The 26,971-nt window shown below is 44.5% G+C and overlaps 1 protein-coding gene across 3 annotated transcripts in view; it reads right to left on the bottom strand.

Annotated features, from left to right (window-relative positions):
* ZNF513 (zinc finger protein 513) overlaps positions 1-26,971 on the bottom strand; it is a 436,233-nt gene that overhangs the window by 210,009 nt on the left and 199,253 nt on the right. For all 3 annotated transcript variants that reach the window (XM_044061485.1, XM_044061486.1, XM_044061487.1), the window contains one exon: positions 15,585-16,235. In XM_044061485.1, coding sequence (XP_043917420.1) covers positions 15,585-16,235 — 651 coding nt within the window. The remainder of the gene's footprint in view (positions 1-15,584; positions 16,236-26,971) is intronic.

The raw sequence follows: 26,971 nt of genomic DNA, 5'->3' as shown, positions 1-26,971 counted from the left end.
GCCTACTGGGACAGCAGGGAAGGGGTCTGAGGCAATTGCCATGGTTGCAGCAGTGTCATACTGCGCAAGAGGGGGTACCAGTGCTGGCGTGGCCAGTCTGGTGCAATCAGTATTGTCCTTGGCTTGTCCTATTTGATCTTTAGTAGAACCTTCGAGAGGAGAGGCAGAGGGGGAAAGGCATAAACCGAGAGGCTTTCCCAGGTAAAGGACAGGGCATCCACATTCCAAGTTTGACTGTGGGGAATTCTTGTGCAGAATTTGTCCAATTGGCAGTTCTGAGGGGAGGCAAACAGGTCTACCTCTGGAGTCCCCCATTTGTTCCTCAAGAGGTTGAATACTTTGGGTTCTAGTTCCATTTGTGTAGGTCCATGAGATTTCTGCTCAAGTCGTCTACCAGTGAATTTAGTTTGCCTGGCAGGAATTGAGCTTGTAGGTGTATTTGGTAGCTCAAGGCTGTGTTCCACAGAGCCATGGCTAGTCTGCAGAGAGGGTACGAGTGGGTTCCCCCCTGCTTGTTTATGTACCACATAACTGTGGTATTGTCTGTCTTTACCAATAGTAGTCCTGGAAGAATACGGTCTTTGAAGGCTGTCAGAGCATTCTGTACAGCTAACACTTCTTTTTGACTGATATGCAGGTGCATCTGTCTCGGGTTCCATTTGCACTGAATGCACTGCCCTGCCATGTGAGCCCCCCATGCATAGTCTGATGCGTCTGTTGTTAGGGTTCTGGTGGCAGGGGGTAGAGTGAAAGGGAGTCCCTTGTTGTGGTAGCAGGCCTCTGCCCACCAAAGGAATTCTGTCTTCATACAAGGAATGATAGAAATCATTGTTTCCAGGTCCTGAGAATGTTGGCACTTTAGGCTTTTTTAGATACCATTGGAGTTTCCTCATATGCAGTCTTGCATATGGAATTAGTAGAATGCAACAGGCCATGAACCCCAGGACTTGCAGTATTTTCCTTGCAGATAGCTGGGGTTTTGTGGCCAATAGTTTGAAGTAGATTGTCAAATAAACTTGTTTCTCCAGAGTGAGGAATGCCATCTGGGAAGTTGTGTTCAAGCTTGCTCCCAGGAATACAATCTGTTGGTAGGGTACTAGGTGAGATTTCTTTTCGTTGATGGTGTACCCCAGTGAGGTTAGAAGTTTCTTTACAAATGTCAGGTGTTGTAATAGGAAGTCCTGGCTTTCTGCCTTAATCAGACAATCGTCCAAGTATGGGTAAATTTGAATATTTCTCTGCCTGCAAAATGCAATGGCTGGAGCTAGACACTTTGTGAATACCCTGGGCGCAGTAGATAAGCCAAAGGGAAGTGCAGAGAACTGATAGTACATAGAGCCTGCCCTGAAGCATAGGTATTTCATGCAAGATTCCCTTACTGAGATGTGCAGGTAAGCTTCCTTTAAGTCTAAGGTTGCCAGCCAGGCATCCTTGGCCAGCATAGGAAGAAGCTGTTGAAGAGTTAGGATTTTGAATTTTGGAACTTCCAGAAAGGTGTTGAGAATAGAAAGGTCCAGGATAGGACGCCAGAAGTTGTCTTTTCTGGGTACCAAAAAAAGTCTTGAATAAAAACCTTGTCCCCTTTGTTCTGCTGGGACAGGTTGAATAGCCCTGATACTGAGAAGAGAGAGAACCTGCTGTTGGGCCTCCGCCCATTGATTTGAGGGGTAGATCTGGCCAACCATTTGGGGTTGGTAGTGTATGGAAGTGGAATCTGTATCCTTGGGAAACTATGTTCAAAACCCATTTGTCCTGGGTAATGAGTTCCCAGTTTTTTGCATGCAAGGTGAGCTTTCCTCCTAAGGGAGCAGGTAGTTGAGCAGGGCTTGGAAGGGTTAAGGTTAAGTCATTGTGACATTTTTCTGTAGTGGGGTGGCTTACTACTCCCTGCTTTGGAAGTGGGAGCCCCCGACTGCTTAGGTCTGTGCGTAGCCTGAGACTGTAGCCTAGGTGGTCTGCTGTTCCTGGGTTTGGACTGAGAAGGCCTGGAAGGGACTGGAAAGGACCAGTTCTTTGAAGGCCAATGCCTACTGAATCTGGGAGGCTGTACTTGTAGGAAATCTTTTAACAGTTTGCATAGATTTAGCTTTTTCCTCCATCCTTTTGAGGACTTCTTCTGCTTTGTTGCCAAAAAGGTGGTCTTGGTTTAAGGGAGCATCCAGTAATTTAGCTTTAACATGATCTGGCAAGCTTTGTTCCTTAAGCCAAGCATGCCTTCTAAGTACAGACCCAGTGACAGCAGCCCTGCAAGATGTTTCTAAAGCATCAAAACCACATTGCAAAGTATGTTTACCAACTTGTTCTGCAGAATGCATTAAATCTTGCAATTATTTGTGTTCAACACAGTCAAGAATCAACATCATTTTCTGTTTAAGTAGTCCCATAATATGCTGCTGATACTTTAACATATGAAACTGGCAATTTAAAGCCCTAATGGCCAAAGTAGCAGAAGTGTATACCTTTCTTACCCCATCTGTCTAAGGCTCTAGAATCTCTATCAGAAGGGGTAGGATTTTTGGCAGCAGTAGCCTTAATGCCTTTTGGTCCTTGGGCAATGGTCTCTGGATCCGCAGAAGGATTCTTGAAGAGGAACTTGTGAGAGTCAGGTACTCTGTAGTACCTGTCAGGTTTTCTGGGAGCTGGAGGTAAAGTGTCTGGGGTAAGGCTAGACTCCAAGAAAGCATCATCTACAATCTCCAGAAAAGGAAGGATAGCTAGAGGCCTGCGTTGAGGCAGGAGTAAGAATTCCCTAAGTCTATTTTTGGACTCAGAGTAATCCTGGCTTTCCCAGCAGAAATGCTCCCTAAGAGTATGCAAGGTTTCACCGAAAGAAAAATCTTCTGGAGGGAAAGCAGAGGGAATGGAATCCTCTGCATCAGAATCCTCATAAGTAGATAAGGGCAAATCCTGGTAATCAGGAGCAGAAATATCAGATTTCTGATCAGAAGAATCAGAAAGAAATTCAGTTCTAGGTCTCTTAGAGGGGGAAGGCTGGCTTACCCTAATTAAGGTAATAATGTCTTCAGCCATTCTAAGCATTTGTTTTTGAGGTATATGGTCTAAGCCCGCGGTTTGGTCGTCAGTTTTCTAGGCGTAGTGTGAGTTTTTGGCCTGAGGGATTCGGAACTTCTGGATGGAAACGATGGCGTTGGTTTAAAATTAATGTCTGTAGGCCTGAATACACCCTCAGAAGCCGGTGCCTGCACAGCGGCTCCTGACCCATCCAAGGTAGAGACATCTGCAGGTTCCATAGTCGAAGGAGCATCTCACGGCATACCGGACTCCGAATGGGTCTCAGTAGAGGCCTGCGTATCTGAAGTAGCGGGTATCAGGGGCTGCGAAAGAGCCTCACTGAGTACCGGCGGACTGGCGTCTAGCTTAATGGAAGCATCGTCAGCAGTTTTGGACCTATGCGGTCTGTCTCTATCTTTATCCTTATGTTTTTTTTTTGGAAAATAGGTAGTCGGATGACTTAATAAAGCCATTTCGGAGTACTGAGATCGAGAATGAAAGTAACTGGCTGCAAAAATAGCCCGACGACGAATCTTTGGGGGTTGGGCCTAAACAGGGGATGCAGTACGAATGAAAATCTCTATGAGGTATTTGCTTTCCACAGGGAAGACAATTGTTAACTTTTACTGACATTGGTTGGAACAAGAAAAAGGATCCCCGACAGGGTACTTATCTTTTTTGAAGACTTCGGGTCTGAAACTCGAAAATGGAAATTTCAGGAGTCGGCCGACCGGCACTTGCGAACTGCTTCTGCTTCGGGCACCGCACGGTAAGAAAGACTGACGTAAAGTGTTGGCTGCATGTTTTACACCCCTGATGATTTGACGTAATGGAAGAAGAGATAGCATCCTACAGAAATCCGAAGACTCTGGTATTCAGACCGGCTGAGGGCTAACTGCAGGCAGATAACCCAAATGTGATGACTGCAACAGTGAAACACGAAGAACATCAAAGTTTGCAGGGTAAGCATCATGAAGGTAGGGAATAGGAGAAACAGGTTGATTTGGGACAAGTCTAAAATTGGTCACCAAGGACCATCCCTCCCGGGAACTAAGAACATCCTGGGGTAGAACACATTTACTCTTTCCCAAGATAGAACCTCTTGAATAGTTCTTTGTGTCAGCAAGTCTTGAATGACTTGAAGGAAAGGTGGATCTAGTCCTTTTGGGTTTGTGGAATCTCCATGATGGGAGGAGTGGCTTTCCAGGTAGTAGCCTTCTTGTACAACAGACAGGACCCATTTGTCTGTGGTAATGCTTGTTCATTTTGAAAGGAAATGAGAAAGGTGTTGGGAAACAGGAATTTCTGACAAGGTTGCCAGGTAGTTACAGACTACCTGGCTTGTCTGGAAAGGGGGCCTTTTAAGCAGAGGGTGGCTGAAACCTAGGAAGCATGTGCCTGGGCGTACCCTTCCTGTGTTGTTGGGAAGGTGCACGGGTCTTCTTCCTTACAAAATTAGGCCTTGAAGGGTAGCTCCTATTGTATTTAGGAACTGGGGAAACAAAAATATGTTTAAGTTCATGAAGTTCTTTTCCTTTCTCTTGAAGGAATTTGAACAAGGCTGCAACATTACAACCAAATAGGGCTGTGTTGTCTAGCTGTGCATCCATTAGTTTTGCCTTGAAATCCTCAGGCAAAGGTTGCAGTCTCAGCCAGGAATATCTCCTGAAGAAAGAACCAGATGCTGCTGATTTTGCAGACACTTCGGCTGCATCATTGATGCAGCATCTGGGATATCTGTCAGCAATTTACAGGCCTGTGAAAGTAGGGCCAGAACATACTTAGATATGTATGTCTGATAATTAATAGGCCTAAAAGCCACAGTAGAAGTCTAAACCTTTTTCCCCAATTCTCTCCATCATTCTACTGTCCTTATCTGAGGGTAGGAGGTTGGTGGAGGGTAGTAACTTGGTGGCTTTATCAGCAGACAAGATCACAGATGGGTCTGCAAGAGGACATTTGTACAGGTGGCTACTGTCTTCAGGAACCTTATAGAACCTGTCTGGCCTTTTTGCAGCAGGAGGTTGTGAATCAGTTTTTTTTGATGCTGCAAGAAAAGCATCTTGGAAAGCTGGCAAAACAGGTGGAATGGCTGAAGGAGAAGGAAAATCTATTTGTAAGAGGCCATAGTACCTCTTTTGTACTTCTGAAATCTGGAGCTTTCCCACTTGAAAAATGCCCTCATTCTGGAGATAGTGTCTCCAAATATAATATCCTCCTCTGCAGAATCTCCACCATTGGAATCATTTTCAGGGGTGGCATAACCCAGAGATGAGTCTATTAGAGTGGAGTAGGTCAGGGACTCATCAGAAGATGGTTCATCTTCTTCAGAGGCCTCTTGTTCAGCAGAAGTACTCCTAGGTGCAGGGGAAACAGGAGATGCTGGAGTAGGTGGTTGTAAAGAGGAAAGCTTAAGTGCCAGGAAGACATTCAAAATCCCTTGTGAAAATGCTTGCCAGCTTGGGGAAGGCTCCTGACTAGAAGTCACATGTTTCTGTGTTTCCTCTTGACAGGTAGGCCTACTCCAGGCTGGGAAGAAGATGTAGGCGTGGTCTCCGGACCGGATGTCAGCAAAACCTCAATGGAATGAACAGGACAGGTACTATGAGAAATGTTTGAAGGAGCAAGCCGCAGTTCCCCCTTACCATCCATAATGGACATCTGCAATACCTCTGCAGATGTGCTGAAGGAACCCTCCCCAATGGCTTCTAAATCAGGACCCGCTGAAGGAGGAGTACCAGACATGGTACGTACCTCAGGGCCTTCATCGGCCTCAAGATCGACGTCCAGGATCAGAGGTGCAGCTAAAGATTCAGGCCTTACCTTTTTTGCCTTTTTCTTCGGGGGCTCACCCGATGGACCTGAAGTACTTTCCTTACCTAGCAATAGTCGCTTTAGTCTCTGGTTTTCAAGATATATAAAGGAAAGATAGACGACTGAGAAGCGTTTTAGGGATGAATGCCTGACAGATGGCACAGGCCTTGTAGTCATGATCAGAACCCAGACAGAAAAGACACTGGTCGTAATTGTCTGTGTGGAATCTGTCTTCCACAGTTGCACTTGCCATTCTTGGGTAACATTAATCTCCAACAAGCATGCAGTAGCAAAAGTGTAATAAGGTTTTTCCCCAACGGGGCACTTATCTGAATTGAAGGAAACTTTCGGCGATCAGACGAACAGTGGAAGCTGTCATTCGGACTGGCGGCAAAGAAGTTCTGAGGGTGGTACGTGCAGATGTCACTTTTATGGCCGATGTTGGCTGTTCTACGTACATCGCATGTACCTTGCAGTAGGTTAAGTCTTTGGTATACTGGTCGGACGTTTGGGTCACCTAGGCAGGGATCTCCCACATGTTATGAATACTGCAACACAGGAACAGAAGGACATCAAAGTGGGTGAAGCCAAAGGCTCACCAACATCAGAGGTATCAGCAAAGACAGACTGCTAAATAAAAGTATATGCAGTTTCTCCTTATATCTAAACAGACTTCAACCAAGTTATCACACCAACAACAGTTGTGGGACTTGTCTAAACAGTGCAAACATTTAATGCCTATCAGTGCTTAGAACTACCAATCCATAAAAACATACGGAGAAACTGTTGTGACATCATAAAGATGAAGGAAGGGATACAGCCCCAAGTCCAAAATGAAAGGAAATATTTTGACAGAAAATATCCCATGTGATGCAAAGAAAGAAGATAGATTCAAGAGGAGAAAGTAGAACAATTTTACTAACTCAGTTGAAAAAGACCTACTGCTTCAAAAAATGTAGACAGACAAGCATCCGTGACACAAAGGGGAGGGTTCTAAAGGTGACATTTTACCTGTCAAATGCTCTTAATGCCTGTCACATCAGTCCTGTTGAGGATACAGGATAGACCCTTTATCAGAAGTAAGACAAACATTTCACCAGAGATGTTTACATCAGCAATTAAAACTGCAAGACAAAATATGGCACAGATTCTTCCACAAGTACAAAAACGGTAAAAAATCACTAAAAAGAACTAAAGGTGGAAATGCTACTGGTGTAAGGCTAACAATGCTAACAGAGATAACATAATTGCAGTAGTGTGAGCAGCACCTAACCAGCACAATTACAGAAAATTTATGGGTCACATCAACTGGTGGTAATAAATTAGTGACTTATTAAATAAAAAACACTCAATATGACTTCCATTGTCACTCTTCATCCTATACAACTCATTCCTAAATTTATCAGCCACCAAACCATGCCACTTGGGCTCCTACATGCTATTACATAGATTCACGCCGCCTTTGCAGGCCATTTTAAGCCTAGCTAATTTCCTTTTTTATGGCTGAATTAACCTATCCCATTTGGTTAGAGATCAGCCTTATCCTTCCCATGGTCAATAATTAAACATTACTTCTAATGAGTAACTGGGATCGTACCACAGATAATTTGGGATGACTCATGCATGGGATAAAGAATTTAAGAGATGTTACTGTTCATTTAGTACAGGTGGCAGTTTGGGGTAAATATACTGTTTCCCATCCATAGAGCCAAGCTGTGCTTGAATACGCACAGGGATGAACTTTCTTTTATGTGGATGAACAGTCTGATCCAGACCAGCAGTATCTTCTGAGAGATATACCAGAGGTTTAGATCATTAGACACAGCATTTCTGATGCCATATGGCTTGCTGATGTGCAGTAAATCCGCAGTACAGATCAGAAGATGCCTTGCATGCCAGACACAAGTCACCTCTTAGCAGTCTATAGGCTACAGAGTTTAGTGACAGGGCTTTGGGTTGGTCCATGTAGGACATGTTGTTCAGGCCTAACAACTTTTTTTGGTAAGGACTCTCTGTAGGTGTTCCCTTTGTTGCATACGTCTGGAGAGATGCATGCCAAAGGGGGCATTAGATTCAATGACTGGCTTAGTGAGGTCTGAGTAAAGGGGAAATGACTTCCCTAGATCTAGACACAATCCTTTATTTCTGTGCAATATAGAAGGACTTTCGTACAACTATGGACACATTTTGGTTAAAAGTTGGGGTAAACTCTTAGGGGCATATTGTCAATGTGGTTGTTACCTGGTGTAGATTACTTCCCAAACAATGTAATAATAATGCAGTTTTTGACATTTAGTTTCCGTCCATGATTTTGGCACCAGTTATTTGTGACAAACCTTCCAGCAGGATAGCAAGGTTATTTAGGGATTCAATGACTGCTCTTAGCTTGCAGGCATCTTCAAACAGTCAGCCAGAGCTCTTTGGTACTGGCTTTTACTGAAGAAAAGTAAATGCCAAACCGAAGAGATCCAGGGGAGACTTCACTGAAGACTGGTCTATTTATGGTGGTGACTTTCCTTATTTTGATTTCCTGTGTCCTATCTGTAAACTAGATGGCATTCCAGCAGGTGATATAGGGGTTTACTTCCAGTGTATTTAGCTTTTCTGCTTTGTCTGAGTGAAGAATTGTGACAAAAGCTTTGGCCAAGTCAAGGTATGTGGTTGTACAGTGTTGCCTTCATCCATTGCTATGGTGACCTTTTCAAAAAAATCCACCAGGTTGAATAAGCATGACCTGCCCTGATAATCCAGACAGACTGATCCAGTGTTTGGAGGATCCCTGTGTCCCGACTGACAAGTTCCATAACTCTTTTCCATGGCTTTACATTACTGTTCACATTTTATCATTTAACTTTACCCTTTAGCATCACTGTACAGTATCCACGTTTCTTTTTTTTCTTTGCTCTCTCCTAACTGCCTACTTCCAACCAGACAATTAGTGCCATCCTTTTACCCAAGACTCACTTTCAAAGCCAAGGTGTAATCCCAAGTTAAAAAAAAGGAACAAAAAGGAGAAATTCAGTCAACCATTTTTTGTCATACAACAATGGCCACTACTTAGGCATTTTTTTTTTTAATTCCCCTCCCAAACTGATTGAAGCCCTGGGGTTTGTGTTCTAAGTATGCTTTTTTTATCACAATGTTCCCTCTAATGGTGAAAACTGGGTGATTGAACTCCCAAAACAATTAAATTGAAGGGGCAAGTTATTGTTACATCACATTCTCCAATTCCCATTTGTCAGCACAGTGGCACAGTTAGAATATCTCTCTCAGAACTCTTGGTTCTGTGGTTTGATTCTTTGCTGATGTGCCTACTCTGTGCAATCTGTATGCCCTCAGTGTGTCTATGTGGGTTTACACAGAGCACTCTGGTTTCTTTCTACATACCAAAGACATGTCATTAGATGAAATGATGATCCCATAAAGTGTGTGTGTGTGTGTGTGTGTGTGTGTGTGTGTGTGTGTGTGTATAGTGTGTGTAGTGTGTGTGTACTACTGCAATGGACTGGTATCATTCAAAATTAACTCTCTGCTTCTGCTCAGACTTCTTGCCACAGATTCCCTAATGATGTGGAATAGAATGAAGCAATTACTGGCAACTGAATGAATGAATAATTCCTCAGTGTACAAAATATGACAGTGTGAGAAATAAGCATGTGCTTCCATGAACATTCTCCACTGTTGAGGTCTGTTACTGCACACACATGCTGCTTGCCTGACAGCTCTGCAATGGAGGGCATAAATTTTGCAGCAGGCAATAAGAGAAATGCAAAAACTCATACTCACCTCAAGAAAGGCAAGCTGGCCATAAGTCATACAAATCCATCTCAAGTCAACCCCTCTGGAACTTCGATCACTTATCAAATCAGAGTAACCGGTGCTAAAGACAAACGCTCCCCCTCTACACAACTAGGCAATCTGGACCACTTAAGATTGTTCACATTTTCTGCGAATTCCAAATGCAGGAATGTCTGCTAGTATAAGAAATTCCTGTACTCCTCAGGACTGCACCCATCCTTCTGCTTTACCGTGGCCTTTATTAGCTACATAAAACTGAAATCACGTTTTGCTGGCACAGCCTCTCCAAAAAGTACAGTTGTGTACACTTACCATAAATGTAGATGTTCGAGTGTATTCACTGTTGCCATCATCACATTTGGGTTATCCCTGCCAGGGTAGCCCATGGCCGGCCTGAATACCAGAGACTTAGTATTTCTGCGTTGGTTGCTGTCGCTCCAGGACTGACGTCAGGTCGTCAGTAGTATAAAGTAAGGCAGCTGACATCATTACATCAGTTTTTCTTGCCCTAACCTGTCAGGAGCCCCCCAGTAGGAGGCATGTTCTGGTGGAAGAACCCCACCATTGGAAAATAAATACCAATATGTCCCTTGTAAGGAAAGGGAAGAAAGGGGGATGGAGGGAGGGAAACCAGGACTGCAACAGTGAATACACTCGAACATCTGCATTTATGGTAAGTGTACACAACTGTACTATGTTCTTCGTGTTTCACTGTTGCAGTCACCACATTTGGGTTGATTCCCAAAGCTGAGGAAAAGGGTGGAAGCAGTAAAGGAAACTAGGGGCTGGCTAGGATGCCCTGCAAGACTGCAGAGACAAACTCTGTCCAGGATTTGGAGAAGAGAGGCAGGTGGTAATGCTTGGTAAAAGTGTGAACAGATGTCCAGGTGGCAGCCTCCAGAATGTCCCTGGTGGGGACTCCTCTGAGGAAAGCTGCAGAGGTGGAGGCTGCTCTGGTGGGGTGCATCCTGACCCCCTTGGGGGGCTTTCCATGTTGTTTGTAGCAGAAATGGATGCAGTGTGCTATCCATTTGGAGATGGTTTGTTTGGAGATGTCTTTGCGTTCTGTCCCTGTAGCAAAGCTAACCAGCACTGAAGGAATTAGTCCTGTCCAGATAGAATCTGAGCTGTCTGTGCACATCTAGAGAGTGCAGAATCCTTTCCCCCTTGTTTTGGGGATTAGGGAAAAAGGTGGGCAAATTAATAGATTGGTTGAGAGTCACACTGGACACCACACCTTGGGCATGAAGGATGGGTTAGTTCTGAGGGATACCCGTCAGCATGGAAAATGATGAAGGGTTCCACAGCCATGAGCGCTTGCAGCGCAGAGACTCTTCTGGCTGAAGTGATGGCCAGAAGGAATGCTGTTTTCCAGAAGAGACATTTTACCTCTGCAGAAGAAGCTAGTTCAAAGGGGGGAAGGGTGAGCTTTTCCAATACAAAGTTAAGGTCCCAAGCTGGAGTTGGTGCTCTTCTGGGTGGCTTCAAGTTGCTAGCCCCTCTTAGGAACTGTTTGATCAAAAGGTGTGAGAAAAGGGGCTGCTCAGTGGGAAAATGAGCAGAAATAGCAGGCGTATTAATTTTTATAGAGGAGAAAGAGAGGCCACTGTGTAATAGGTCAGCTAAATAATCCAGGATGAGAGGGAGGGAGGGCTGTGCCGTACTGGTTCCCTTAGCCTGGATCCAGGTGCAGAACCTTTTCCATTTGTCAGTATAAGACTTTCTGGTGCTAGAGCGTCTGGCCTCACGAATAACATCTAGGACCTGTTTATTGAGGTTGGCAGATTGGTTCAGAGTTAGGGAATAAGCCAAGCTGCCAAACTGAGTGCCATCAATTGGGGATGCATGAATTCCCCTTGTCTCTGGGTCAGGAGGTTTGGAATCTGAGGAAGGTGCCATGGGGGCAGTGGTGACAGGCTGTGCAGCAAGGGGTACCAGTGCTGCCAGGGCCAGTCTGGAGCTATCAGAATGATCCTTGTTTTTTCCTCCTTTATTTGAAGAAGTACCCTGGGGATGAGAGGTAGTGGAGGAAAGGCATAGACCAATAGATTGACCCAGGGGAAGGACAGGACATCCACTTTCCAAGCCATACAGTGATGCTCCCTGGTGCAGAATTTGCTGAGCTGATGGTTGGTGTGGGAGGCAAAGAGGTCGACCTCCGGGGTGCCCCATTTCTGCATTATCAGGGTGAAGATTCTCCTGTTGAGCTGCCACTCATATGGGTCCAGACGATTTCTGCTTAATTGGTCTGCCAGAGTTGAGATAGCCTGGGAGGAATTGCACTAACAGGTGTAGTTGCATGGCAGAGGCTGTGTGCCAAAGGGTCATGGCCAGCCTGCATAGAGGGAAGGAGCGAGTCCCTCCTTGTTTGCTGATGTACCACAAAACAGTGATGTTGTCTGTTTTGATCAGGAGAGCCCCTGGAGAAAGAAGGGGCTTGAAAGCTATCAATGCATGCTGCACAACCATCATCTCTTTTTGACTGACGTGCAGAAGGATTGCTGTGGGCTCCATTGGCCCTGTATGCACCTGCCGTCCAGGTGTGCACCCCAAGCATAGTCTGATGCATCTGTGGTGAGGGTCTGGGCAGTGGGGGTGGTAAGAAAGGCAGTCCCTTGTTGTGGGAGCATGCTGTTGCCCACCAAAGAAAATCTTTTCTGATGCAGGGAATTATAGGTAGAAGAGTTTCCAGGTCTTGAGAGTGTTGACACCAAAGGCTTTTTAGTTACCACTGATGTTTCCTCATATGCAGTCTGGCACATGGAATGAGTAGTATGCAAGATGCCATGAACCCCAGAGCTTGCAAGATTTTCCCTGCAGATAGCTGGGGCTTGGTGGCTAGTTGAGAGAAGTAGGCTATCAGGAAAATTTGTTTCTCTGGTGTAAGGTATGCTATCTGGGATGCTGTGTCCAGGCTTGCTCCCAAGATGATAATCCATTGGGTGGGCACCTATTTGGATTTCCTTTCGTTGATAGTGTACCCCAGGGAGTTTAGAAGGGTCTTGACAAAGGCCAGGTGCTTGAGCAGCTTTGCCTGGCTGTCTGCCTGAATCAGGCAGTGATCTAAGTATAGGTAAATCTGAATATTTCTTTGCAAAAAGCAATGGTTGGAGCCAGACATTTTGTGAAAACTCTGGGAGCAGTGGATAAGCCAAAGGGAAGAACAGAGAACTGAAAGTGCTGAGATTCTGCCCTGAAACTGAGGTATTTCCTGCAAGATTCCCTGATAGGAATGTGAAGGTAAGCCTCTTTTAGATCTAGGGTGGCTAGCCAAGCGTTCTTGGAGAGCATGGGTAGCAGCTGCTGGAGGGTGAGCATTTTGAATTTTGGAATCACCAGGAAAGTGTTTAGAATGGATAGATCGAGGATAGGGCCCCAGGTGCCCTCTTTTCTGGGCACCAGGAAGAGTCTGGAGTAGAAACCTTGGCCTATCTGTTCTGCAGAAACGTGCTCTACTGCACTCAGAGTGCAGGAAAAGGATTTGCTTTTGAGCCTCTGCCCACCGGTTTGGTGGTAGATCTGGGAACCCTTTTGGGGTTGGAAGGGCGTGGAAGGAAAATTTGTACCCCTGAGACACTATGTTCAGAACCCAGTGGTCATTGGTAATGGTGGCCCAGGTGCGTGGGTGAAAGGAGAGTTTTCCTCCTAGGGGTAAGTGATGGTGGGAAGAGGGAGGGAGAGGTGGGGGTGAGTTCACTGTGAGTTCTTACCATAAGGGGGTGGCTTAGAACTCCCTAGTTTTGAAGTGGAGGTAGTCCACTGCTTAGATCTCTGCATTCCCTGTGGTTCATGTCTGGGGGGGGTCTGGTTCCCCGGGGTCTAAGCTGGACTGGTTCACTGGAAGCAGGAAAGGACCAGTGCTCGGTGGGACAATGCCTACTGAACCTAGGTGGCTGGACCTGCAAGAAGTCCTTAACTGTTTGCATAGATTTTGATTTTTCTTCCATCTTTTTCAGGACCTCTTCTGCCTTAGTACCAAATAAGTTATCTTTGTTGAAGGGGGCATCCAACAATTTAGATTTGACATAGTCTGGCAGGGGCTGTTCCTTAAGCCATGCATGCCTTCTAATGACAGATCCAGTGACTGTTGCCCTGCAAGAAGCTTCTAGGGCATCAAAACCACAGTGCAAGGTGTGTTTAGTTACTTCACTTGCAGAATGCATTAACTCTTGTAATTCTTTAGCTTCTGCCCAACTAGGAAAGGAAGACATCATTTGTTTAAGGAGTTCCAAGGTATGTTGCTGAAATTTCAGCATATGGAACTGACAATTTAGTGCCGTGATAGCAAGAGTAGCTGAGGTGTATACTTTTTTACCCCATCTGTCCAGTGCTCGGGAATCCCTATCTGAGGGGGTGGGATTCTTAGCAGAGGTTGCTTTAATTCCTTTAGGCCCTTGAGAAATTACATAGGGTCAGCAGTAGGATTCTTAAAGAGACATTTGTGTGCGTCAGGGACTCTATAGTACCTGTCATTTTCTAGGTGCTGGAGGGAGGGTGTCAGGAGTCAAGCTGGATTCCAGGAAGACATCCTCCACAACATCCAGGACTGGGGGGGGGGGGGGTGGCCAAGGGTCTGTGCTGTGGAAGATCTAGGAATTCCCGCAGTCTCTTTTTAGACTGAGGGTAGTCTTGAGTCTCCCATTGGAAATGCTCCCTTAAGGTATGCAGTGTTTCCCCAAAGGAAAAATCCTCTGGGTGAGAGACTGAAAGAACAGAATCCTCCGCATCAGAATCCTCATAAGTAGAGAGGGGTTGTATGTCTTCATATTCAGATGCATCAGATTCATCTGCCTCTTGTTCAGACAGAACTACACGGGACAGATCTCTTTTCCTTTTGGAGGGGGTAGCCTGGCTTCCCCTGATCAGCATGATAAGGTCTTCCGCCACTTTTAGCACTTGAGACTGAGGCATGGAAGCAGGTGCCTGAGAGTGGGTTGATTGTTTCTTGGGTGTGGTTCGTACCCTGGGCCTTAGAAACTCGGTCGTTTTTGAAAGAACGGTAGTCGCAAAAGAAGACGTCGGTTTGTGTCGAGAATCGGTAGTGCGAAGGACTTCCTTGGAAGTCGGTGCCTGCTCAGCGGGTCCGGACCCATCCAAGGTAGAGACAACCGCAGGATCCTTAGTTGAAGAAGAGTTTTGTGGCATACTGGACTCCGAATGGGTCTCGGTAGTGGCCTGCAAATGCACAGAAGCGGGCATCAGGGGCTGCGAAAGCACCTCACTGAGGACCGGAGAACTGACGACTAGCTTAACGGAAGCATCGTCGATAAGTTTGGACCTGTGTGGTCTGTCTCTGTCTTTATCTTTACATTTTTTCAGAAGATTTGCTGTCGGATGGCTTACCGAAGCCATATCGGAGTTCGAGGACTGTAAGCGAAAATATCTGGCTACAATAAGGGCCCGACGATGGATAGTTCTGGCATTGAACAAAGCACAGAAGTGACAGCTGGGGACGTCGTGGCAGTAAGAATGGAAGTCTTGGTGTGGTAGTTGCTTTTCCACAGGCAAGACAATTATTAACTTTTTCTGACATCGGTTAGTGCAAGAAAAAAGGATCCCCAATGGGGTACTTAGCTTTAGAAGACTTCAACTTCAATTCAGTAGATGAAAACTCAGGTAGTGGCCGACCGGCATTCGTGTGAACTGCTTCTGCTTCGGGCTCCACGGCAAGAAAGACTGATGTAATGGTGTCGGCTGCCTTACTTTAAACTACTGATGACCTGACATCAGTCCTGGAGCGATAGCAACCGACGCAGAAATACTAAGTCTCTGGTATTCACGCCGGCCGAGGGCTACCCTGGGAGGGATAACCCAAATGTGATGACTGCAACAGTGGAACACGAAGAACATCTCAAGTTTACTATCAGTACACAATACAAAGCACATCATTCTCCCTTGTTCTACAGGAAAACCAGACATGATCTTCCACAACTAGGAGAAGTATTGAGTCAGCCACCTACCTTCTAGTTTTTTGGAAAGGGAAGGCAACTCCTTCTTGTGACTGAGCATGTGTCTCTTCAGATTCCTGCTCTGGTTGCATCTGTATTCACACAGCCCACATTTAAAGGGCTTCTCCTGTGTATGTACTCGCTTATGCCTCTTCAGATTCCCTAGACTACTGCAGGCAAATTCACACCATTCACACTTGAAGGGCTTCTCCCCTGTATGTGTCCTCATATGCCTTTGCAGGTTGACCAGCTGAGATGAGGCATAGCTACACTGTGAGCACTTGTAAGGCTTCTCCCCATTGTGTGTTTTCATATGTCTTTTAACGTGGTTTGAGTAGTAAGAGACAAAAGAGCACAAATTGCAGGAATACACCACCTTGTTCTTGATGCCTTGGCTTGCATTTACCTGCTGAGATGAGGAATCTGAGTTACATCTGGGGCAACCATAACCAGGTTCTCCATCAGGGCACTGACTAGTGGTGTCCAACATGAGATCACACTGCCTACAAGAAAATGGAATATGAAGTGTTGAGTTCCTGTCGTCCTCTCTTTCTGTGTCTGCTGGATCTTCCGTTTCACTCTCCACGCTTAGCTGCCTGTAACTAGGACATTCATCATCACTAAGTGAATATGCAGGGATGCCAATCTTCCCCACAAGAGAGTCTGTAATTAAATACCATAAAAAGACGATCAGAAATATATTTTTGCATTTTTTTCTTTCTTTCTCAAATTACAAGCCTTGAAAGTTACTCATTGCAGAGCTCTACCCCAATCCCCTCTGACAGACTGGAGCAAGACTCTTTCCCTTACCGATACCCCCCCACCAGAAAAACAATATTCTCCCTGCAGATATGAATACTCCACATCCAGCTACACATCCCTTCAGATATTCACCCTGCTCATCGATATAACAAAAACTTTTTTTACTCCTCCTAAATATGGCCTCAGTTGGAAACTCATTCATTTAAGCCAACTAACAGACATCTCCCCTTGGCAATTTACTGAAGAAATTTTACACTAAATTCTTCTTCTTCCTTTAGATTATTAAAACAGCCAATATGCAGCATCTTTATGGGGCTTCTGATTTCCTCAGCATACTGTAAGGAATCTACTACATATATTCAAACAAAAACTGTTACACTGATCACAAAATGGTCTAAACAATACATCAAAAAACACTAGGTCCAACAAAATACCTGCACACAAGAGTTTCTGCATGGGGGTCAAACTCCCCTGCACTCCTCACACCATTTGATTATATATGTCAATTCAGAGATTGCACAACAGTGGGGAATGGGCAAATTCCCCATCCTTGCTGCAGTGCAATTTCCCACAGTACAGTAACAGCACTACACAATCAATATGCTGCAGCTCAATCTGTTCAATAAATTGAGATTGGACCATCTGTCATGCATCTACTGTAACGCATTTAACTGCCCCATTTCGAAAGAGATGACCCATGATAATTCTTTTTTCTTATCAAATGCGACTCTTCCCATACCATCTTGGACCACAATCTAGCAAGGGTTTTTGTTCTGCATACACACAGATGGCTGGTAAACAGCTATTTACTTACTTCACTAATCTTTTTGAGGTGGAAACATGAAGGAAATGATTTAAGGGACAGTGGAAAAAAAAAACATACTGGAGGAGTAACAGAAGTGACCAAGTGATAAATTTTTAATTTGTCAATGGTAATGGAAGAAATAAAGATGCATTTTTTTCTCTCCACCTCTGCTGTCAGTCTGTCATCGGCCCTCCTCCTGGCCAATCGGTCCACTTGTTCCCAGTCAAATGGAAGGGGTTATCATTCTGAAAGTCACTGGGGGAGTGTTTTTTTTTTTTTTTTAATGCGGTAACTCACCACACACACCCAGCAAAGCACCACGGAGTGCCATGCAATGGGCTGATGATGGAGGATGTCCAGTCACTTCTGCAAGGGGGGGGGGATTGCTCCCTCCAAATGGCTCTGCCCCTCCTCCCAAAACACAAGTAGTGTTCTCTCCGTTCTCCCATCAAGGACAGTGCACTGCTCAATGTGTGATCTAATGCACACAACCCTCTCCTACGCTACCAGAAAAGACAAGCAGGCCGCACCACTCTACTGTCCTTCCCCTTCCCTGTCTAGCTCCTCCAGTGTCAGGGCTGCTAACTGAACCCCAGATGTCTGTGCTGCTATGGGGACTCTGTCTCTCTGCACACAAGGTGATTATGTGGTTCCCCCCTCCTATGTTACTTACCTCAGAGCAAACTTTTTAGGGTTAGGCAGAGGATGGGATTGCTAGTCTCAAAAGAAGTTGGCTTTTGCCTTTTAAATTGTGTACATTTTAATCTCCTGAAGATGGTGCAGTGGAATTGGATTAATAAAGGTTTATTCTCATTTCCAAGACTTTTTCATGATGTGATACTTTATAAGCTGTGTAACAGTAAGAATTACCCGGCACTCCCTATATTCTTTTCTGTATCAGAGGCAATCACTACCTGAGATTAACAAAAGATATTGACTAACAAAAGCACAAAGAGTCAGGGTCTTCAACACAATAGAAAGGAGATCAGTCAGTACTGAGCAGTTCATTTTTAGGGCAGGCATGTATTCCTGAATGGAAACTGATTAGGCAGTCAAGTGTGCAAGTTGAAGGTTGGGGATAAATGACTGCTAAAGACAGGCGGAGGAGAGTGAGGCTCTGTAATCTGGTTGAATTACTAACAATCACTACATTTAACGCAGAGTGGCTATTTGTCTCGACAGTGCTGTGGAGTGGACATCTGTGTCACCAGGAGTAACAGGCTCCTTTCACCAGACAGCTGAGTTTGGAAGAGATAGCCGATGTTAACCATAGAGATATTAGTGAGGATAGTATACCAGGGCAAGACTTTTAACACAGTGGTAAGAGAAATGAAGAATTAAATAAACCAACTGTGATACAGCTGATCTGAGTCAGAAGAGAAAGCCATTGGCTGGGTAGGACACAAGTGATTTAAACTAAGACTGCCGCTGCTTATTAACTGACCTGGCTCATCTTAATGGCTACAAGTGAAGCTTGGCAAATGGAAACCTAGGGACTTGAATTTGGTTTCAGCCAGATTTCACACATCACAGCACTGATGTGGTAACTTCAGGGGACCCACATATGGATAGATTTCAATTTACTGTGTGCTCCACCATGTTTTGGAGGCCTAACCACAGTTTATGTGAATGATGCTGTAGGATGTGGTTTGTAAAGAAAGGTGAAAGGAGAAGGGAGGTGGTCCTGGGCTTTATGCTGTCTCACCTGAAAACAGAAGCCAAAACCAGAGGCAGATGTCAGGGTGAAGGCATTTGAAAAGTCAGCTGTTCATTAGTTTGACAAAACAGTACATTTGGAAGAGGAGAGAAGTAGGTGCTGTGGAAGGGTGAATTTTGGAGCGAGAAAGGAGGCATAGATAGTGAGTTGCTGACATATGGAAAAAGGCATAAGTATAAAGTTTTAGACTGAGCAGAATACACATTATGTCTGTTGAGTACTGTAAGGAGTACAGAGGAATATGCATGAAATACAGAAAGTGTTTAAATGAAGAGAAAAGTACAGATGCCAAGTCCTACTTACCTGTAACAGTACATGCTCAATTCCTCATTCCCTCAGTGGCATTCTGCATTATCTGCCAAGGTAATGCAGTACTAGCCAGCTTTCAAAAATTCAGACTCATCTCCCTCTCTCTTCCAGTGACAGCTGATCACATCCTGATGGAGAAGACTTCAGCTGTCACAGAGCGAGTGTTCAGGCTTCATCGCTTCAGCAAAGGAGATGTACCCTACCTGAAGCCAAAATCCTCTAACAAGAGTAAGTTTTCAGCCAATCACAATATTACATAAAAAAAGAAATCCAACAACCACCAAATCAAAGAGGTTGAAACCCACCTCAACTATACGCAATCTAGGAGATGGTGGGTGGGTGCCAACATTGAGACAGTGAGGAATTCAAACATCTACTGTTATAGGTAAGTAGGACTTATGGAACTGTGCTATGTTCACCATTCCCATTGCCTCTGACATTTTGGGTAGATTTCAAAAGTTTATCCTACTTGGGAGGTAGAAGGATAAGGAACTAGGAGCATCTGGAGAATGGTCCTAGCAAAGCCTGCACCGGATCTTGAAAAGGAATCTGGTTTGTAGTGCCTTGTGAAGGTATGAACAGAGGACCAGGCTGCTGCCTCTCGAATACTTTCCACCCCATTCTAATATGCCACTGAAGAGGATAAGATCCTTGTCGAGCGAGCCTTTACCTTGCCTGGAATAGATTTACCATGTTGGGAGTAACGGATAACAATAGCAGAGGACAACCACTGTACAACATTTTGATTAGAGAAAGTTTTTTTTAGAATTCCTAAAGGGTTTTGTTCTGTCAAGGTAGCTCCTGTGAGCTACCCGTGTTCATCCAATGTTTGTAGAATCTTTTCTACCTTGATTTTGGCACAGGATAGAAAACTGGGAGATTGATGGCTTAAATCAAGATAAAGCAAAGACACAAAAACAGGGCAAATCTTCAATCAAGCACAACACCAGGGTGTTGTGCTTGATTGAAGCTTTGCTCTGTTTTTGTGTCTTTGCTTTTGGTATCAGTAGAGGTGGAGGTGTTCAGTGATTAAAGATAAACTAAGAAACAACTTTAGGCATGAATGATGGATTAGTGTGTAACACAACCCTGCCCTTGTGAAAAATAAGATAGGAATGGCCCACCATGAGAGCTTGCAGCTCAGAGACTCACCTTGCAGATATCGGAGTAATAACTAAAACAGTCTTCCAAGTAATGGACCATAAATCAGCTTAAGAGACACGTTGAAAAGGAGGTAAGATTAATTTTTCAAGAACAATGCTGAGATCCAAGGGAAGAGGAATTTGCCTTTTTTTTTTGGGGGGGGGGGGGTCTCAAGTGCTGTTGATCACAGAGAGATGAAAGAAGATGATACAAGGGCAGACAAGCTGAGATGACTGCAAGATGCAGTTTCGTAGAAACATATGGCAAACCATCTCCAAGTAGCTCACACAAACATTTCAAAACCAGAGATGTCAAAACCCCTTCAGGACTTGGTATTGGCTAGGTACCACATAGAAAACCTCTTCCACTTGTAACTGCAAGATTTTTCTAGTTACAGGTTTTCTTCAGTCCTTAAATAACTGCTTCAAATCCTCATGGAACAAGTGTCTAAAAGGAATCAAAAAAGAATCATTCAGGCTGTCATCTGCAATTGCTCTAAGTTGGGGTGTACTATTCACCCCTAATGCACTGTGAACAAATCCAGTTTGCGAAGAAGCCTGTGGTAATTGCCCTTGGCCAATTCAACTAAAATGGACAACCAACTTTCCTTCGGCCAAAAGGGGGTTACCACAATGATCTTTGGCAATTCTTTCTGAATCTTTAGAAGTACCCTTGGGTGTTTAGAAAGGACATACCTAGCACAGATCTCCAGGAGTGCTCTTTTTTGGTAACAAAAAGATTCTGGAGTAAAATATTTTGCCTATGTGTACCGAAGGCACTGGATCTAGGACTCCTAACACGTGACTGAGCACTGGAGGAACAGCTCTGTCTGGTCTGGGGTGTATGGGGGAATTGCCCTGAAAGGGGGAGGATTTCTGTCAAGTATACACTTGTCCAATGTACTCTCAGAACCCATTTTGTCAGATAACCATTTGCAGCCAAGGCTCTGCAGGGTTGAGAGAACCTGGAGGAAGGAAGGACAAGGGGGAGGGGTATATGTACTCTGACTTGGCATGGTCATTCCTTTGCAGGGGTTGATCATTTTTCAGAAAGGAACCCCCCCCTCTTGTTTGGTTTCAAAGAATTATCCTCATCTCATTTACTTTTGGATCCCTGACTTTTGTTTGGCAAGGATATTTGTTTGTTCTGCCCCTTGAAGGAAGATGTCTTGTCTGGGGAGAGCATGGGTACATGAAACAGCCTAGACACACCATGCTTTAATTTGCCCCAATCATCCCACTATTTGAGAATCTGTGTAATACAGGACCCAAACACCAATTCAGAACTTAAAGGCACTTTCAAAAGTTCAACTTTCAAATTATCAAAGTAGTTCTGACTATGTAATCAAGCATTCAGCCTTTCAGTCTTGAGAAATGCTGCTTCTTCTGTTGTAGTACCTGCATATTCAGGCAAACCTCTCAAAGCACGTTTTGAAACCTGAGTTGAATTGGAAAATTTCATTCATATAAAACTCTGCTGCATCCTTACCTGCAGAGCAAAAATCATCCAAACTGTTTGCATACTGTAAAATAAATTTCCACATATAGCCTTCTTAATTTAACACTCTAAAGGCTTGATTACTATAAAAAGAGAGACACTTTTTTTTGAAAATCTAACCATTTCCCCTATTTATCGGGGGGGGGGGGTGGTATATTGGATTAGATTAAGCCAATTACTTTATTTGAGCCTTTTAGGAACTGCTGTTACAGTTACTGGTGTCCTAAAAGCAGCTTTATAAACTTCCTCCAATACCCTGACGTTTGTGTGATGGGGGGGGGGGGGTAGTATAGCCAAAGAACTGAGCATCTTGTCCTCTATAAGGTCATATAAAGACTAGGCCTCTGGATACTGGGAGGGAGAGATTGCTCTAGGCCTATGGGCTGGAGGATCATCTATGGGATACTGGAATGGCTCCTCAGGGATAGAGGAAGAGACTGCTATGGTTCTGGGGCTTGGGTGCTGGCAGGATGGGCCTCCTCCTTGGCTTGCTTAGCACAAGAACTGGTTGGTTGCTTGCTTTGTAGCAGGCACAGGACGGTGAGCACAGTAGAGGGAGGCCCCTAACTTCAGGAAACTAAGGTCTGAAAGGCCCTGGTGCTCCGTTCACAGGTATGAATATCAGGATGAAGAAGGCAGGTTAAAAAGCCAAGAAAGAAATAGAAGTTAGAAATTTAGAAGGTAGAAGGGAAGGCCCTCGGCTAAAGAGCAGTTCGCTTTTCGGCTGAAGCGCGAAACCCGTCGCCCGGCAGAAAACAAGGAACAGGAAAGCTTAAGGCAGTTTTCTCAAACATGTCGATCATTCGCGTGAGCTAGGGTTATGCGGTTGAGTGGGGCGTGACCGACGGGCTAAAATCTAATCAGGCAAAATCGGGCGAAATCTAAAGCCTCAAGTCGATCTAAAAAGCGTCGCCCGGTTAAAAACACAGAGCTAGACAACGGGCTACCTAAACAATGTTTGCACAACAATGGGAATTTTAATGGGTAGAAATCTTTATGACATTATAAGCAGTCCACAAGATTTTGAGTTAAGAACTTTCTCCTGTAGAAGACTTGAGGCGAAGTCACTTGAGAGCTACAATTCTGAAGTCTTGAAGTGGTATTCTGAAAGTCTTGCACTGACTGACCCGGCACTTGGCGGCACTTCTGCTGGCAAGAATGCAGCGAGAATTCGGCCGGCAAGAAGCCCTTGCCGAAAAAAAACCATGGCACGCCGGTGAGACGCCACCGACACCAGCCCAGACCCAGACTTGGACCATCCGGTACGAATCGAAGGGGCTGCCTGATGACAGGACAACCCATTTGTAAAGACTGCAGATGCATCCTTGAAGGACATCTTGTCTAGCTCTGGGGTTAGTTCCTGACTGCTCTTAACTAAAAAAAATTCACTAAATCCAGCAATCGTCTGAAGGCAAGTGAACATGTGTTCGTTCTTCAGCTCAGGTTCACCTTACGAAGAATCAGTGACTGGACTCAGTGTCAGCTAGGAAATCACTTTACTCATCAGATTCTTCATCATTCTCTGAAACAGAAAAGTCCCTAGCCGATTTAGCAATAAAGTCATGTATGAGAGCACAACCACCAGAATTAGATGTCTGTAGAACACTCAGGGAATCCACTTCAGCCTTAAACAGTTATAATCTGATTATCAGCTACATGATGGAGCTTCTGATTCTTTTTCTTGAGAACTTCACTACCACATAAAACAACTGGGGACACAGTATTATGTCTGGTAATGGGTCTCTTACTCCAGATAACTCTTGCATCAAAAAGATTTGGTTCTCCCATATCCGTGCCAGGTACTGGTACAGCTCCAGAGGATGCGTCTAACCCTTGTTTCATATTTGCCATTAAAGTTGCACTAGAGAGAAGAGGGGGCAAAAATGTAAGTTGTCTGCAGGCCAAGCTTTTTAGGTACAACTGGATTTGATAGGGGTATTAGAGTTAGGATCCATCAAGTCAGAGATGGGGAGAGAACACCAGCCAAAATACTAAACTGACAGTATTTGATGATCACAATAAGCACTTACTTCCCCACAAAACTAAACTCTGTCAAACTGTGCCATTATCACAGAAACGGTTGCAAAAAAGTGTAAAATCCCATGATTGGAGGAACTCTGTGGTCAGACTCAGTAAGAAGCTGAGATCCCTCATAAAATCCTCCAAAGCTAGTTACGAAAACAAAATCGCCACTGATTCTAAAGACAACCACAAAGCATTCTATAGCTATGTCAAGAATCTCAATGACAACACTCAGATCTGCTCTGAGTTGCAGCACAATGGCACTAAATATACAGAACTAAATGATATTGCCAACATCCTGGCAGACAGGTTCAGTGCTAACTTTACCCCTCTCTCATTCCCTAAAGGGCCCATCTCTATACAGGAAGAATGCAAAGTTCCTGTAATCCCGGCTGCACAGGTAAAAAAAACACACTCTCCAAAGCCAAGAACAGAGCATCCATGGGACCTGACAACATCCCAGGTTGCATTCTACATGAACTACAGAACGAACTGGCACCCCACCTAAGTACCACGTTCAATCATAACCTCACCTCAGGCTTTGTGCCCACTGAATGGCTCACAGCAACGGTTATCCCACTCCACAAAGGGGGAGCCACCACAGGCCCTGAGATCTACTGCCCCATTAGCCTGACGAGCCTGGTCTGCAAGGCTATGGAACGTATCATCATGGAACTTATAAACAATGACATTGCTAATCTCCAAACTCTGGACCCTACCCAGTTTGAGTTTGTAAAAGGCAGATCATGTCTCCTAAACCTGAGAGACTTCTTTGAAGCGGTCACCAAAGATGTAGATGAGGGTAAGGTGGTTCACACAGCCTATCTAGATCTCGCCAAGGCTTTCGACACCATCCCCCACTCTGGAATTATAGAAAAACTCACTAAACTAGGTACAAATCCCTATGTCACAAGATGGGTTGCCAACTGGCGCACTGACAGAACCCACACTGTGAAAGCAGCAGACTCTAAATCCAACATTAGACCAGTGACAAGTGGAGTACCACACGGTTCAGTCCTAGGTCCTCTCCTGTTTGATATCTACTTCTCTGAAGTACAGGCTAACAAAGTTCACAGATGACTGCAAACTAGGAGCCATAATCAAAACTCCTAACGATGTGGACATCCTACAAAAGGGCCTCACTGAGACAGATGCCTGCTGTCAAAGCCATGGCCTCAAGCTCAATGCCAAAAAGTGCATTGTCATCCCTTTTGATAAAAACTCTGCACTCATGAACTACAACATAGGCAGTAGTATACTTAACACTAAAGGTGTGATAAGAGACCTTGGGACACAGGTGGACAGTAGTCTCTCCTTTGATAATCAAGAGGAGTAAAGCTGGAGTTTTTTGAGACAGTCTGCGTAGGGCATCTGTTTGAGGCCGGTAATCCTCTTTGTGAGGTATTTCTGTGGCCTTTCCAGTTGTTGTAGATGTCTTGTGAGGTACATACCAAGAGGGGCATTACACTATATAATGGGTCTAATGAGTGATGAGTAGAGGGGAACAATGACCTCTTTTTTTCTGGATGAGAAACCTTTTGTGATGAGGTGTGCCACGTAGAAGGATTTCCTGACTACTGTGGCGATGTGATTATCAAAGGAGAGACTACTGTCCACCTGTGTCCCAAGGTCTCTTATCACACCTTCGGTGTTAAGTATACTACTGCCTATGTTGTAGTTCATGGGAACAGAGTTTTTACCAAAGGGGATGACAATGCACTTTTTAGCATTGAGCTTGAGGCCATGGCTTTGACACCAGGCATCTGTCTCAGTGAGGCCCTTTTGTAGGATGTCCACATCGTTAGGAGTTTCGATTATGGCTCCTAGTTTGCAGTCATCTGCGAACTTCGTTAGCCAAAGACCTTCTGTGTTTCGTATATACTTCTCTGAAGTACAGGCTAACAGGAGAGGACCCAGGACTGAACCCTGTGGTACTCCACTTGTCACTTGTCTGAAGTCGGATTTGGAGTCTGCTACATTCACAGTGTGGGTTCTGTCAGTGAGCCAGTTGGCAACCCATCTTGTGACATAGGGATTTATACCTAGTTTAGTGAGTTTATCTATAATTTCAGAGTGGGGAGTGTCATACAAACTTATCAAAATTTGTCTACCACTATCCCTTTATCTTACGATATATCATTTCTTAGGATTTGACCATTTATTTTGTAATGCTTACTTTATGCTCTTTTTGTCAAGTTTCACAATACTACATTAATTTTCATTAAAAGCAACAGCATTACCACTGCACCAGATACATATTTTTGTAGACTGACTGCGTGCTCAACCAGCATCTATTAATGACGGAATTGTATTATTCAATTGGCAGTCCCTTTTCCCACTTGTAGCTCAAAAAGAAAGAGCTCCAGTACACAGATTGCTGACACCACTTACCAGTCACCCGGACTGAAGAGACCTCCTAAAATGCTATATCCTGTTGCACAGCCTGCATTTTACTCATTTAAATACACACAACTTGAGATTTAATACATTTGTCATTGGTTTCTTCTGCTGAATAACGTTAAATGCCTTAGCAAGATAAACTAAGCGCCATTCATTGACCAGGCAATCACACTGATGTTACCTGTTCAAAAAAATGCAATGAAATTCAGACTCTCTCTATCACTTTATACAGAATACATGTCAGCTTGATGGGTCTAATTGAATCTGATGTGAACCCTCCTACAGCTGTGACAGATCAGGCACATGTCTAGACACTGGCACTTTAAAGTGATTGATTGAGGTGGGGGATTTAATTAGGGTTGTCTTGATTCTGTACAGTACCGGCTGTTATGTAACTGAACTTTTTGTTTTTAATTTTATTTGTGGCAGCAGTTATATCTGTAGCTACATAAGAGATATGGTACATTTCTGTTAAACCCATTTCATCTGTGTGCAATTTCACAAATTAAAAATATACTTAACCCTAGAGTAGTGATGGCAATATTTCTCATTACCCAAGAACAGAAAATACACCCCTGGGATCACTTCATTGGCTCTGCTTGACAGAGGATCAGTTAATTAATCAATGGGGCGGCGAAAGCTGACACAGTCTGGCTAGGCTTATAAATGCCCTTGGGCAGATAGCCTAGTACACCTACCTATGAACAGGGCTTCAACCCTGCTATCGCTATCTTGAGGGGGTTA

The sequence above is a fragment of the Protopterus annectens genome, chromosome 2.part0 (genome assembly GCF_019279795.1).
Source record: "Protopterus annectens isolate FY-2018-M chromosome 2.part0, PAN1.0, whole genome shotgun sequence".
Taxonomy (NCBI): domain Eukaryota; kingdom Metazoa; phylum Chordata; order Ceratodontiformes; family Protopteridae; genus Protopterus; species Protopterus annectens.
Note: the sequence above shows the minus strand (reverse complement) of the source record. Positions and strands in the feature narration are given on the sequence as shown.